Source organism: Macrotis lagotis, chromosome X, assembly GCF_037893015.1.
Source record: "Macrotis lagotis isolate mMagLag1 chromosome X, bilby.v1.9.chrom.fasta, whole genome shotgun sequence".
NCBI lineage: Eukaryota > Metazoa > Chordata > Mammalia > Peramelemorphia > Peramelidae > Macrotis > Macrotis lagotis.
The window spans coordinates 599,895,569-599,912,240 of NC_133666.1; the positions used below are offsets into that span (position 1 = coordinate 599,895,569).

General features: G+C 37.5%; 1 protein-coding gene across 1 annotated transcript in view; it reads left to right on the forward strand.

The window, feature by feature from the left end:
- Positions 1-16,672, forward strand: part of TG (thyroglobulin) — a 369,651-nt gene that overhangs the window by 331,648 nt on the left and 21,331 nt on the right. The window contains exons 44-45 of the mRNA XM_074202133.1: positions 2,390-2,571; positions 12,022-12,129. Of these exons, the coding sequence (XP_074058234.1) occupies positions 2,390-2,571; positions 12,022-12,129 (290 nt within the window). The remainder of the gene's footprint in view (positions 1-2,389; positions 2,572-12,021; positions 12,130-16,672) is intronic.

Below are 16,672 nucleotides of genomic sequence, written 5' to 3' on the forward strand. Positions count from 1 at the left end.
GTGTTTAGTGACAGCAAACATCTTGGGGAGTTATAAGCTACTTAATTCTAACCTGCTTGTCATAATCCTGGAGTCTTGGAGAGCTTGCTAAGAAATTTAGAAGGATATGCAAGAAATGAGAAATCATGGTGGCTGAGAGGCTAGTGAGATGTCTCCAAAGTCAATAAGACTGGATTTCAAGTCCTGTCTCTGATAGAGGCTAGCTTTATGACTATGGGAAAATCACTTAACTTCTCAGTGCTTTAAGCAATTCACTATAAGTTGTGAAGACCTTCCTGATCTGAATTGGTAGAAGGACTTCTTCATAAGGACTCCTTATATCAATGAAAACATAGATCTGGTCTAGGTGATGGATGGATGGATGGATGGATGGATGGATGGATGGATGGATGGATGGATGAATGGATGAGTTGTTCTTCATTCTCAAAGAGGATAAAAATGACATCACTACATTGGAGTCAAGGTATTAGTGTGTTCAACTGTGATTGATTAGACCAATACAAACTCAGAAGGTTCTACTGTAGGTCAGACACAAATAGTCTATATGGACATTTGGAGTAGAGATGTCTCTAAATTTGACATCTTGTGTTTTTTCTGAGCTACTGTTATTCTGTTTCACTCAAAGAGTAGAGCACCTTCTTTGATTCAGGCTCGCTATGCCAGTCTCCCACGTCTCATAATCAAATCAAAATTTCTTCAGGAAAGTTCTTCAGAGGGTCCTTGTAGAGGCAAACAAAATTAAGAATATTTTCCCACTAGATAAGTATTTTATTAAGTGTTAGGTCCTGGTCTAAGCAATGGGGGCTTGGGGGGGAGGGATACAAAGAAAAAAGACATTTTAAGGATAAGAAACTAAGACTCAGAACCTTGGAAACTGCCTAAAGTTATACCACTAACTAGCAACAGAGGTATGATTAAGTGACATAGTAGATGGACCACTGGGTCTGAAATTTAGAAGACTTGACCTCAGACCTTGACCTTAAACACTTACTAGTTGTGTGATCCTGGACAAGCCATTTAACTTCTGCCTTCTTTAGTTTCCTCAATTATAAAAATGGAGGTAATCATAACACCCACTTCCCAGGGTGGTTGTGAGCATCAAATGTGATAATTTGTAAAGCACAGAACAAGCTTTTAATAAATGATTGTTTCCCTCTTCCCTTCTTCTCTGATGCCACTATACCATGTTCCTGATGATTAAAGACCATCACCTAAAGTCTTTTGCCAGGTTGACCATAGTATTTTCAAGGTGATACATGGGTACCCTGTCACCTTGGAGCATATGAGTTTTATTGGATTCATTTTATGTTCCTTAGATGCATGAACTACTATTATTCTGCTTCACTCAAAGAGCAGAGCACCTTCTTTGATTCAGGCTTGCCTTGCCGTGTGTGTGTGTGTGTGTGTGTGTGTGTGTGTGTGTGTGTGTGTGTGTGTGTGATGATAATGGCAAGCATTTATATGTCACTTAAAATATTTTCAAAATGTTATCTCAGTGTCCTAGTGGATAGAGCATTGGACCTGGCACCAGGAAGACTCATCTTCCTGAGTTCAAATTTGGTCTCAGACACTTATATTAAGGATACATTTCCTATCAAGTCACTTAACCCTATTTGTCTCAATTTCCTCATCTATCAAATGAACTGGAGGAGGAACTGAAAAACCACTCTAGCATCTTTATCAGGAAAACTCTAAATGAGGGTCAACAAAGTCAGATATAACTGAAAAATACTAAACAAAGATGAACAAAAGATTTTCAAAGCACTTGAATTATTTGGTTTTCACAGTGATCCATGATGTAAGCGCTCCTATTATTATTCTCTTTTACAAATAAGAAAACTGAGACAGAAAGCTATTAAGTGATTTGCCCAGATAGGAAGTACCCAGGGCTGTATTTGAACTCAGGTCTTCTGAAGTCTAAGCTTAAAAACTCCATCTATTGGGTCACCTAAGTGAATGATTTGGGAAGAAAGAGGATATATGGAGGAAATAGATAGCCTCTGAAATCTTTTCTAGGTGCAAATCTATGATTTGATCATCCTATGGCCCTATTCTGGAATTGCTCTAGATTGTCAATGAGCATCTTAAAATGGGGTATCCAAAAATGAACAGAGGGTGGTAGCACTGTCACACACACACACACACACACACACACAAACACACACCCATTATCTGAGCCCTCCACTCACCTAATAAAATCACTTTAGCTAAGAGATCATGCCCCCTTTAAACACTAGCTGAGGAGAATTGTGAGATTAGAAAAACTGATCAGACTGAGGGTCTGTTAAATTTAGACAGTTGACAGAGGGCTGGGGAGCTTTTGAATTAGATTATTTCAATTCAGATATGTCATAATTTTGTCCTTTTTTTTAAAAAAATTTTTTTTAAGAAATTTGAAGAGAGTCAAGGCAGAACCAGTAGCAAAACAGCCTTTTATCAAGCTCTTCAGAATTCCTTGGGAGGAGAAGACCCAGACGCCGGCATTGAAGCAGCAGCCACATGGTATTATTCCCTTGAGCATTCAACTGAAGATTACTCATCATTCTCCAGGGCACTGGAAAATGCTACTCGGTAAGAAATAATAGAAAGTAAGTTTGTATTGACTGTGGCTTGTTGTGATTGTCATGAAGCATGAAAGCACTTTGTTTTTTATTCTTGTTTCCACTTTAATTATGGTTATTAATGATTTGGCATATCCTCATTATATTAGAAATAATAGTCTTTTGGATAGTGGGGTACAACTGGTATGATAAAAGCATAGAATTTTAAAGTTGTAAAGGCCTTGAGTGATCTTTTAGCTCAACTTGCTCATTTCACAGAAGAGATGGGAAGGACTAGAGTTGAAATGACTTGCTCATGTTCACATGGCTAGAAGAAGTAGGTTGGAGGATCAATCAACAAGACAGTTTGCTAAGCTCTGAGAATACAGAGACAAAAATGAAACATTACTTGCCTTCAAGAAGCATGCATTCTAACAGAGGAGAAAACATGTACATGTAGAAGTGCATATACATATATATATGTATATATATACATATATGTATATATATATGTATGTATGTATCATAATGACCTAGACATCTGCTTGCCATTTCTTTCAAACATGATTCAGAGAAAAGGTCCATAAGTTTTGCCAGACTACTGAAAGGGTTCATGATATAAAGGTTGATAGCCCTTGGTTGAGTCCAATCTCCTAATTTTACAGGCCAAAAGAGTTTAAGTGACTTATGCAATTTGACACAGGTAGTCAGTAACAGAGCCTGTATTTGTATTCAGGTATCCTAATTTGAATTTCCACACTTTTCTTTCTACATCAGTTGTCACCAGAAGGTTAAATGCTATACTGTATTTCTCTATTGGGAGTAAGGAAATATGGGCTCCAGTTTTTTAAAAGTTTGTGATATATAAAAGGTCCAAGAAACATAATTTCTGGTAATTTATTATTTTATTAATCATGCTAGCATATAATTAATAAAAGGGGTCAGTGGTACTCTTGAATGTCAAAGATTTCTCATGGAACTCACTTTATTTGTCCTGGGCAGAGAGTGTGTTCCTGAGGGTGGCAAACAACTTTGATAAGTTAATAATTAATCAGAAGAATGAATGTTATAGTGAGAGGTGGGCTTATTCTAATTAGAGCTTGGGGATCATGACTGATCACTCAGGCTTGGACCAAGAGACTTATCTCTTATCCAGATGATGCTTGCCTAGGGAAATCTAGACAAAAAGCAGTCTCCCTCTGTTTAATGAAACACCTGAATTCATCCAAGATTAAATTTTTTGTAAGGTTCTCTGGTTGGGTGGGGTGGCATTTCTAAGATTTCATCTCATCATCCACCTGACCCTTCAGAGAACTATACTTTGTCCTAATTTCCAAAGAAGAAGGGAAAAAATACTAGATCTCTCCGATATTAATAATAATTTCTCTCTAATGATAAAAAATTAAATTTTGATAATATTGTTTCATTTCTTTGAAAAATTCCTACACACAGAGAACTAAATATTTATTTTCCCTATAGTTTCATTTAAACGAAATGTTTCTGATATGTTTGTCCCTTTGGGAACCATTCATGTACCTAAACTCTCCTTGCAAGAGCAAACCCTATCTCAAGAAGCCCTTCTGGGAGTGATCACTCCAAGATTCCTTCCTCCAAGATCCCTACCCTCTCTTGCCATAGCTGGATAAGATTTAGATTAGCTTCTGTGTCTTCCATCCTCTTCCCCTTTCTATTGTCCCTTGTCACCTGTTCTACCACAGTTCACCCTGCTCTCTGTTCAAAATGGGAATAATGTGGCTATGATTGATTCAGCATCCAGTAATTTCATTTCCACTTTCAGGAAGCTCATAGTTCCCCTTCTGCTCCTTTTCTTAGCCAGATCAGGACCAGGCTGTGATTACTACTGTAGCCAGTGGAGGAAGAATTGGTTTTAGATCGTGACAGGTTTTGACAACCTACTAGAACCATCCAGGGTGTTGCATTCTACAGTCTGAAAGTGGATCAATTAATTAGTGATTGATGGGTGAGCCAAAGTGATAAAGTTTATTTTCTGGTTGAGGAGAGTGAAAAATTCATAAACCCAGGGACCCAGAATAATGGGGGGCAAATAAGTGTTTTTACACTTTGAACAAAGGTATAATTTCTCCAAGCAGACTGAATTCTACAAAGTAGCAATGTGTGGAAAGATAAATCGAACTTTTAAAGGGAAAGACAAGGAAAGGAGGATTAGCTATGAGGAACTGGAGAGGGCTTCTAAGAAGTGTGGCTTAGGAAATCATGCCAAGGATAGTTTGCTGATTATTTGGATAGCATTCTTATCTCAACATTTTTTTGGTATGCCTCAGTGGGCCGGATGGTTCTGGTCCATATCTGGGGCATGACAGCTTTGACATAAGGTTTGGGGAAATGTTTACTGGACACAGAGTACATGATATGAGGAAGATTTCTGACAGAACAATGAAGTAGTCTCCATCAGCCCAAGGGTAGTACAGAAGGGCACAAAAACAGCTTTTCCCAGAGATGTTAGAAAAGATGGGCTTTGTAGTCAGCATGGAAAATTAACTATTTGCATTCTTCCCAGTATTTCCCATGGTAGAGGATTGTTGAAGATGGCACGCTTTAATGCTTCTTTTTTTTTAAAAAAAAAAGTGCTCAGTCTTAAAACTTGTATTTTATTCTAAGTATTAGTGCTATCATAGGTAACACAAGTGATTGAGTTCTAGTCTTAGAGGTCAAATTAACTTGGATTCAAATTTTACCTAAGATACTTACTAGCTATGTTACCCTAGGCAAGTTCACTTAAACTATCTCAGCCTCAGTTTCCTGTAAAATAGGGGAGTTGCATTTGATGGCCTCTAAGATCCCTTGCAGCTCTATACCTATGAGTATATGAAATCACCTTTTGTTTTAAGGGGTAATGCTTATTGGACAGCTAGGTGACTGAGTAGATAGAGCACCAGACCTGGAATCAGGAAGAACTGAGTTCACATGTGTCCTCAGACACTTCATAGTTGTGAGACCCTGGGCAAATCACTTAACCCTGCTTGTGTCAGTTTCCTCCTCTGTAAAATGAGCTGCAAAAGATATCTTTGCCAAGAAAATCCCAAATAGAGTCATAAAGAATCAGACTTGACTGAAATGACTAAACAAAAGTAATATTCATAACACCCATTTCTATGATACTTTACAATTTTACAGAGAACTTTCCTCATTATAAATCTTCAAGATAAGTAACGTGAATATCATTTTTCTTTTTTTGAAAATAAGCAAAATGAAGTCTGGAAGCTAGAATGACCCAAGGTAACACCACTGGCAAGGACTAGAGCAAGGACACTTAACTCTGTTGACAACTCCAACCACATTGCCTAGTGGAAATGGCTAAGATTGCTACCACACTGGGTGGTCTTAAAAAATCTCCTTGTAAAAAAGTTTTCATAAAACATGGCTTCCTTTGACTGTCAACTATGCTTTTCTCTTCATATCCTCTGCCCTCTCCTACACCTGGGAGAGTGTCTTGCTCATTGAAAATGCTTAATAATGTTTGTTAGGTTGGTTTGGGTTTAGGAAATAAGACAAATATAAAGGAACTCTGTCCTAAAATTCAGTCACTTTAAGTTCCAGACTTGGCTCACAATAGCACAAAGAGTATGACTTCCAAATTCTAAGATCATTTTTGTTTATGGCATGGTATTATCATTTTCAATATGTGGTCAAAGCACACTGATTGTTTAAGCTGGAATTATGACAAAAGAGTCAGGAGACCCACAACATGCACATTCTATTGACAGAATGGTTTGCCTCTTGAAGTCAATGGGCCACACTGAGGATTTCTGTTCCAAGGGATATCAATTTCTATGAAACAATAGACAAGAATAAAAACTCATTCACATCTAAGTGTTAACTTTGTAGGGAGAAGACTATGAGTACCATATCAGAAGAGAAGGGCATTGGGGAATGTTGGGGGATAAAAGAAAGCTTCATAGAGGATTATAATCATAGAAGATCCTTGAAAGAGAGGTAGAATTTGGTCAGATGGAAGGAGGTAGTGATGGACTTTTTTAATAAATATAATTCTCTTAAATTCAACAAACATTTGTTTGATCTTATAAATGCCTAGCTGGCATCATACTGAGTGAAAGGAGTGATAAAATGACCTAGATAAGATGTGTCATTGCCCTTACTGAACTGACAGTCTCAAGGGGATTTTATACAAGAAAAAAAGGTACTTTCCCTGAAGTTCATGATATTCTATGTGATCAGTTTCTGAAAAGTCTAATTAATGAAATATAGGGAATCTCCTATGTTCTGTTAAAGAGAACGTGAAGTTTGGAGTTCAACAAAACCTTTAAAGATCATTTCATCCAACCTGAACTTCACAGAGGCTCACAGTCTTAAAGAGGTTAAATGAATTTCCTCAGGTCACACAGATAGTGGTAATAATTACAGCAACAGCCATAATAATAATAATAATAATAGTAATAATAATAATAATATAATAGATCAGCCTGCATATAGTGCTTTCAAGTTTATAAAATGCTTTTCAGGCACTATATTTATTTAAGCCTCAAAATACTCCTGGGAGGTTGTTTTGACCCCTACAGGTATCATTATGCCAATCTGACAAATAAAGAAACTGAAGCACAGAAGTTCAAATGACTTGCCTGTGGTCACAGAGCTTGCACCAGAAGCAGTCTTTGAGTCTAGATCTCCTTGATTACAAACAAGTTCAGGAACTCTGACCATTATTCCTAGTTTTCTCTTAGATAGTAAGTTTCAGAGACAGAATTTAAACTCAGAACTTCCAGTTCCAAAACTAGTACTTCTTCCATTGTAAAACACTGAGAAGCTATGCAGTTATCATCCTGGGGCTATTTATTACTGACCTTGAACAATACATCCTTTTCCATCCTTACAGAAATGTAAAATGGAAATCATTAGCCCTGAGTCATGGGACAATAAAGAGAAAAAGACCATACTTAGTAAGGCGTAGTGGGATTTTTTTGAGATGAAGGGAAAGGAGCTGGAGCTAAGAATTGACATGACAACAAGTAATGATTCAATTACTATAAAATAACATTTCCATAAATCCAGTAGTTAAGTCTAAGGTGTCATTTTAGGCCAAACTGGAGGGAAGTAGTCAACATGCATAATTTGGGCAAGAGCTACATAGATAAATGGGCAGCTAGGTGGTGCAGTGGAAAGAGCACTGGACCTGTGTTTAAATCTGGCCTCAGACACTTGACTGTGTTTCCTTGGACAAGTCACTTATCCCTCATAATAGGCAATAGAATGCAAGAATAGTGGCTTTAGGGTCAGAGTTCCCCAGTATTCAGATCACATTTTCATTGCTTTATTACCTGGGTGACCTTGTTTCTATCCTTTCTCTGTGTCTCATTTTGTTCATTTATAAAATGGGGGGGTTACATAATTCCTAAGATCCAGCTTTAAATGCAATTTATAATCTTTTCAGGTTCATCTTGTAGGAAAATTCTATACTTACTCCAAGTATCCTTATCATAAGAAATTGTGTTAGTGGCACATACAAAATGCACACACACACACACACACAAACACACACACACACACACACACACACACACACACCATGTAAAATGCACCATCTGGTCCATTTTACTAGGCCAAATTTTGTGGACTGATTCATTCTTCCCAGAGTATAGGTAACAACTATAGATTGGCAGGAATCCAGAATGCCTAAGGGGTGGAAATCTAACAATTCCAAAGACTTGCTGTGATCCTGGGAGGAGATCAGAAGTGGGAAGGCTGAACACTTTCTAAAGGAACCTCCTGCTGTAACCAGACATGTCTGTTCCTGACCCCCTCTGATTCTGTCTTACACTTTCTCATGCCTTGATGCATTTGCTCCTGCCATGACCCTCAAATTTTCTCCCCTCCTCTCTCTGTCTCACTTGTGAGTTCCAAGGGAAGGAAGGTCTTTCAAGGACCCCAGTAAAACCAAACTGTGTAAGAGCCCCCATATGATGGAAATCTAGTCATAGAGCTGAACACAACAACACACCCCTTGGTGATTGACATATCTTCCATTGCTGAGAAGAAAGACTATGGAAAAAAAGCAATAGGATAGCAGAATAATGGCTTTGGGATCAGAGGTCCTCAGTTCAAACCACACTTCCATTGCTTATTACCTAGGTGATCCAGTCATATGGTAGATGGTATATCAGACCACAATGATGGGTATGGTCATTGGGTCATCTGAATAGTTCTATCATTTTCTATGTATCTGCACCAGTAGACATACTATCAGTTCTGCATGATCCATCTCAGTTTAGCCAAAGAAAATTTTCTATGTGCTAGTACTATGGTAAACACCAGAGATACAAAGAAAGGCAAAGATAGTCCATGCTTTCAAGGGACTCACAATTTAATGGAAGAGAAAACATGCAGATCACAAAATATATATAGTCATTTGGAGGCAACCACAGACAGAAGGCATGAAGGGGACCTGGGAAGGACTTCTTGCAGAGCATAGGATTTGATTGAGACAGGAAGGATGTCACGGGAGCCAGGCAGAAACAGGGGGAAAGTTTAAAGTTTAGGAGATTTTGTAAAACTGAGACTAACTGTGACCTGGGAAAGACCTAGATTAAAAAGGTCAGGGTCTTCCACTACATTACAGGCCATCTCCAGTTGTCCTGACCCATATCTGACTGCTGGACTCAAATGGCTCCAGAAGAGAAAAGTGAGGCTGACAACTTTGTACAACATCCTCTTCACTGAAATTCAATTCACTTGCATGTCATTGTATCATCTCCCTAATGTCATAATTTTCTTTGAGAATAAAGGACAAACAATATAAGTTAGTGAGTGAAAATTCATGAAGGTGACAGCTAGAAGATCATTGTCACTGAACATGGAGGAGACCAAAGGAAATGGCCAAATTATGATGAACTTTAAAAGCTAAATGGAAGATTTTATATTTGATCCATTTAGCAAAGCATTCAGAAGGAACTGAAGTTTATTGAGTAGAGGAGTGATGCTGTTGGTCTTGTTCTTCAGGAAGATGACTATGTCAACTGAGTGGACAATGGACTGGAGTAAGGAGAAATTTAAAGCATCAAAGCAATCAGAAAACTTCTGTCATTGTCCAAGCACAAAATGATGAAGTGGTGACAACAGGGTGGTGACTGTGTCAGAGGATAGAAAGGGGTGTTTAGGAAAGATATTATAAAAGTAGAATTGACAAGACTTCCAACAGATTGGATCTGGGGGAAGGATGAGAAAGAGTCAGGAATCAAGGAGTATTTTGCGCCTAGGTGACTGGGAAATTGGTGGTCATCTTCCACCTTCCTTCTAGGAAGACTTCCCTTCACACATCCAACTCTTGGAATCCCTGATTCCTTCAAGATTCAACTCAAATATGATACATGAAGTCTTTCTTGATCACCCCCACCTTAGTCTCTTAATCTAAGAAATTAAAGTGATTTCATTTAAGGTCATATGACTAATAAGTAGCATAAAATGGATTTTAAACAATGTCCATGTACATTCTGCTATAATATATGTACGTCTTATATTACTACTGATAATAATAGCAATAGCAACATTATGTTTATATGGTAATTTTTTTCACTTTTCCCACAATAGTTTTGTGAGGTGGGAAGTGCAAGAATTATTAACCTTTTTTTGCTAAATGTGAAAATTGATGCTTATATAATTTGTCACTTACTAAGTGATGCTTAAGTTGGAGAGTGGCAGGGGCAGGAATTATACCCAAATCTTTGACTCTAAGTTTCTCACTTTTTCAGTAATGTCAAATCTATAATATTAAATCCTAGAATCATGACCCTAGAAGATTTTTAATACAACAAATCCAAACAAATCCATTCTCAACAAAAGTTCATCTAGCCTTCAGTTGAAGATCTCCAGTCATGAGGACCCCTTTATTTCCCTAGGGTTGCTCTTTCCACTTTTGTTTCTATGAATGACTGTTCATGGTTTTTTTCCTTTCCATTGGGCCCAAAATTACCTTTTTGAAAATTCTATTATTTTCTCCCTGTTCTGCACTCCCAACATAATCTCTTTTTCATGTGACAGTCCTTCAAAGACAGCTTTGATCTTTCCCCTAAATTTTGTTTTCTTCAGCTTAAACTCCCCCTTTCTGTCAAGCAACTCTCTTATGGCATGATCTCAATTTATTTCACCAACCTGACTTCCCTCCTCTAGATCTTCTCAGCTTATCAAAACTTTGCTTAGAATGTGACACCCAGCACAGAATGTAATGATGTGACCAGGACAAAGATGTATATCACTATGCTCAAAAAATATTCTATTATTGGCTTGCTTTTTTCCTCTTCCCCAGAGATACTTCAGATTAGATTACAAATTTACTCCCACTATTTTTGTCTCAGTAACCCAACAAATTATATAGAATATTAGAACTTTGACCCTATCAGTTTCCTCTAGTACCAAACCAATATAACCATCCCCAAACTGATTCTCATATTCAGTTCTCATTTAATGATCTCTATTAATGATCTCCTTTATCTTGATGTTTCAGTCAACATTTATTGAGCACCTACTATTTAAATATAAGTGATATGATTCCACCTCAAAATAATTGTAATGACTAATATTTACGTATTCCATTAAGGTTCCCAGTGTTTTAAATAAATTAACTAATTTGATCCTCACAACAACTCTGCTACAATCACTCCATTTTACAGCTCAGAAAACTGAAGCTCAAAATGATTAGACTTTCCACACATGTAATCAAAATGTGAGGTAGAATTTAAGATTCTGGTTCAAGTACAATACTCTAATAGTCTAACACTCTATTAAGCAGCTAATTAACTTAGTGGATCAAGTGCTGGATCCAAGTCAGAAAAACCTGAATTTAAATCCTGTCTTAGACCCTTACTAGCTTTGTTCAACTGAGCAAGTCACTTAATCTCTTCTGTCTTTCAGTTTCCTCATCTGTAAAATGGGGGTTATGATAGCAATTACTTCACAGGGTTTTTGTAAGGATCAAATGAGCTTGTAGAGATAAATTGCAAAACAACTTTATATCATTATTATCAATTATTATTATTTTTTTATTATTGAAGCACAACTATGTGCCAGACACTGGGGATTCAAAGACAAACAACACTTGCCCTTACAAAGCTTATATTCTATACAAGGATGATAGCATGTTCACAGAAAAATCAATATAGGACAGTAGGAGGTGGGGGACACAAGCAGCTAAAGGAAACAGGAAACATTTTGGCTAGAAAGGGGTGCCTGTTTATCCTTGGGAATGACTTGCTGTGTGGGCTCAGCATTTGATCAGTTTTGGTGGGGAGAAGTGGGGTGAGAGTGAGGGTTGGGAGCAGAGCAGTTCTACTGAGATGGTGCTAAAGCCACCATGGTAAAGCACAGATTTGGACTGATAAAAAGTCTTTATTTTCAAAAAAAGAGACATCGTTTATTTTAGAAAAGGCTACTGCATTCATGGTGTAATTAGCCAGATTGCCTCTAACAGAATCTCTCCTCTCTCCTGTTCCAGGGACTATTTTATCAGCTGCCCTATTATTGACATGGCCAACCACTGGGCAAGCAAAACCAGAGGGAACATCTATATGTACTATGTGCCTGAAACCTACTCTCCAAACAGGTAAGTATTAGTTAACCAGAAAGAGTTGGTCTTGTGGGAGAATATGTTTTTCTGTCTCCTGGGTGATCCTGGTTTTGTTTTTTATTTATTTGTTTGTTTATTAGATTTTTGTTTCTTTTTGCTTTAAATAAAACCAACCCTTCAGAATTTCAGGAATCTGTAACTTTGGAAGTGTTTATATTCTCTCCTCTGTTTAAATTAGTTAGTGAACTCTGACTGTTCAATCCGCTCCATGATTTTTCCAAACTTGGATGGTTCATCCTCAGCTGACCCACATTAAGTTTATAGGTACATCTTTCAAATATGGTAAGCTAGCTGGCATTTATTTATTTCTCATTGATAAAGAGCTTTAAGGTCTGTGAAGCACTTTACAAATTTTATCATATTTGATCTTCAAAACCCTAAGAGGCAATGTCACCACTATCCTTTCTTTTACAAATGAAGAAACTGAGACAGAGGTAAAAATTATTTGTTCAGGCTCCTAAAGCTAATAAGTGTCCAAGACTGGATTTGAATTTAGGTCTTTCCTGACTTCATTTTCAACTCTCTATCTACTATGGCATCTAGCTACCACTTGAACTCTCTTGATCCATCCCATGAGAGTTAATACTATGATGAGGAATCTGCAAAAAAGTACAAGAGATCCTTTGAAGCCAGGGTCTCTGACTCCAAATATAGGACTAGACATTTATAATCTATTGAGGAAGAGGAATTAGGGATAGGGAGAGAAGAATCAGTAAGGGATAGCTACAATATATTCCCAAATATCTATAATATAAGATAGAGATTCTCAAACATGTGTTCTACATGCTGTGTTTTCAAATTGTGTGCCAGTAATTTTGTGGAATTTATATGTGTCATCATATGTGCAGATGGGAGTCTCTCCCACTTATATGGGATTTAAGTTTACAACTGTATGTAACTATATTCTAACCTTTCTCACAACAAAGAATGGCATGTTTTTCATAAAAGTTTGAACACCAAGGTGGAGAGTGGTAGAAGTAAAGGAGACATCCAGATAGAGTGCTCTAGGCAAATAATAGAAAGAAAAAAAATCTTTTCATCTGAAGGAATCAAGGAAGGCTTCAAGAAGGCAGAAATCCCTGAGCTGAGCCTTGAAGGAAAAGAAAGATTTCAAAGGTCAACACTAAGGAAGAAGGAGGTATGATTAATATTGTCACAAGAATATCTTTTAATGAGGAAACTGAGTTCTAAGGAAGATTAAAGTTTCCTCAAGGAGAAGCTGAACAAAAACTCAAAGGTCATATGGTAAGTCCAGAGATAACTTTGCAATACAACTCATGACTTCTAAGAATATGAGACTAGCCAGATGGTCAGATTCAGCCCACTAATCTGTCTCTCATGTTTGTATCAAAGGACATGGTGTGGTTGAGCATGATAGCCATCCCCCAAAGTTTACAGCTTTAAATTTACAAACTCAGAATATTTTCTCCTTGAAAAAAAAACACATTACCCTGGTCCTGGTTTCCCCAAAGTACCTCCCCATCTGTCATTCATGAAAAGGCCTCCTTTGAAGTGTTTCTATGTTTGATCTACCCTACATCTTGGGGATTACAAGTTGACCAAGGGAAGAGAAGGGGCTTAAGAAGTTTGAGCAAACATGTTAGGCAAAAAAGCATGAGGGCTATGTGTGGAGAGAGGAAAAAAACATCTGTTTCAGACTAGAGGATGAAAGGAACCTGCCTCAGCCTATGTGGTTGGTGGAAGATGTGGTCAGAAATACCAAGGAAGGGGAGATGTGTCCAGAAATATCTCCCTTCTGGAAGCAGGAGTTACTGGGGTCTTTTGTCATTATGTAGGGAATAGTCGCATGATTCCAGGGCTCTTTAATTTTGGAGAGAATAAGGGTCTTCAATGCCTTTTGTCCTTTTAGCTAACTGCATTCTACAGTCCAAGGGGTCTATAGACAACATGCAGAAACCACCTCAATTCAGTTTTGTTTGGTCAATGTCAAATGTCCTGAATAAACTTATCATTAGTAAAATCACACAGACATAGTCATCCAAGGCTATCACCAAATGAATCTATATCAGTTAGGTGGCATAGAGAATAAAGTATTGAATTGAAGAGTCAGAAAGACCTGATTTTAAGTCCTGCTCAGACAGGAACTCACATTCTATTTAGGAACATAACATGAAAATAATAATTTCCAACAAAATGAGGGGGTGGGTGGGGGTGGGGAAGAGCAACTAAGTGGTACAGTGGATAGAGCACAGAGCCCTGGAATCAGGAGGACCTGGGTTTAAATCTGGCCTCAGACCCTTACCCTTAGTAATAATCTGTGTGACCTTGGGCAAGACACTTAACCCCATTGCCTTGCCAAAAAAAAACCACATACAGGGAGACTTGGAGGCAATATCAGAGTGAAAGTATAGGCATTGAGGAAGACTGAAAAAGAAAAGTTTCTTGCACAAAGTTTCAAGCTTAGACTTAAAGGAAGCCAGATTGCAGACAGAAGTAAGAGTATTCCAGTATTGGGGCTCAACCATCAAAAAATCAGAATGGGGAGCTAGAGTGTCATATGTGAAATAATAGCTTAGTGTCACTGAATTATAGAGAACGTGGAGGGAGGAAAGGAAAGAAGACTGAAAATGTAAGAAGGAGACAGTTTATTAAGGGCTTTGAACTCCAAATAGAGGATTTTTATATTTGATCTTGACAGCAATGGGGAACCACTGGAATTGATTGAATAAGGGAGTGATGTGTTTTTGGAAGAGCATTTTGACAACTGAGTGGAGGATAGATTGGAATGGGAAAAAATTTAAGGAAGAAAGACCAACTAGCAAGCAATTGTAAATAGTCTAGGTGTGAGGTAATGAGGGTCTGCACCAGAATGTCAGAGGATTGAAGGAGGTGTATATGAAAGATGTTGCAAAATCAACTCAATCTGACAAATGATGGGTGATGAGAGAGTGAGGAGTTGAAGGTGACACGGGTTTAAAGGCCAGGTGACTAGGAATATAGTAATGTCCTTGACAGTCATAGGCAAATTTGGAAGCAAAGAGGATTTGTAGCAAAGATAATGAATTTTTATTGGAAACCAGTTGAATTTAAGATATATTCAGAGCATAGTTTGAGATGTTCAGTAAACAGAAGACAGATATAAGAATGAAGATAGGAGAAAGAGCTGGTCAAATGAATCTGAGAGTCATCTGTATAGAGATGATAATTGAATCATGAGAGCTTATAAGATCACTAAGCATAATAGTATAGAAGATGAAGAGAAGAGGGCCTAAGGGAGAGCCTTGTTGGACACCCAAGGTTATAGAGTATTATCTGGCAGAAGAGTCAGCATGGAGGAATGAAAAGTATTCAGATAGCTAGGAGAAGAACCAGGAAAAACTAAAAAGGAGAGAATCAAGGAAAAGAGGGTAGTTGACAGTATCTAAGACTGCAGGGAGGTCAAAAAGTATGACTGGGAAAAAGACATTAGATTTGGCAATTAGAAGATCATTGAATGATGAGGTCAGAAGTCAAATTGAAGAGAGTTTAGAAGTGAATGAGTGGGAGCAGCTAGGTGGCATAGTGGATAAAGCACCAGCCCTGGAGTCAGGAGTACCTGGGTTCAAATCCGGTCTCAGACACTTAATAATTACCTAGCTGTGTGGCCTTGGGCAAGCCACTTAACCCCGTTGCCTTGCAAAAAAACCTAAAAAAATTAAAATAAAATCTTAAAAAAAAAAAAGAAGTGAATGAGTGGAGAATTAAATGAAAGCACGGATGGACTTTTAAACAGACCTTGGAAAGACTTATAAGAACTGATGCTGAGTGAAATGAGCAGAACCAGAACATTGTACACATTAATAGCAACACTGTAAGATGATCAGCTATGATGAATGCAGCTCCTTCCAGTAGTCCAGTGATCAAGGACAATTCTAAAAGACTTGTGTGATGGAAAATGCCATCCATATCCAGAGGGAAAAAACTATGGAATCTGATTGCACAGCAAAGAATACTATGTTCATTCTTAAACATTTCTTTTTTTTTTCTTTCTCATGATTTTTTCCCTTTAGTTGTAATTCTTCTTTCACAACATGACTAATCTGGAAATATGTTAAATATGATTGATTGCACATGAACAACCTATATCAGATTATTCACTGCCATGGGAAAGGGGTAGGAAGGGACAGTGGTAAAAAAAAAAACAAACGTGGAACTCAAAAGTATGAATATTAAAAACTACCTGTGCATGGAATTAGAAAAAAAATAAAAGTTTTTTTTTTTTAAAGTGAGGGCTTTGCTTGTAAATGATTTACTCAATGAGTTTTTCCAGGAAAGGGAGGACAGTTTCAGAAGGATGAGTAGATATATTAGTGGGCAGCAAGGAAAGTCATTAACTAGAGCTATTGATGATTAGTTAGAAATATTCTGAAGAAGATGGGATGTAATGGGATCGCTTGTATGTATAGATAGATTTGCCATGACTAGAAAAATCATTTATTCATTTGAGACAGGGGAAAAAGGAGAAGATGATGAGGAAAGATATCTGAGTTAAGTGATATAAGAAGGAAGAGGAAAAGAA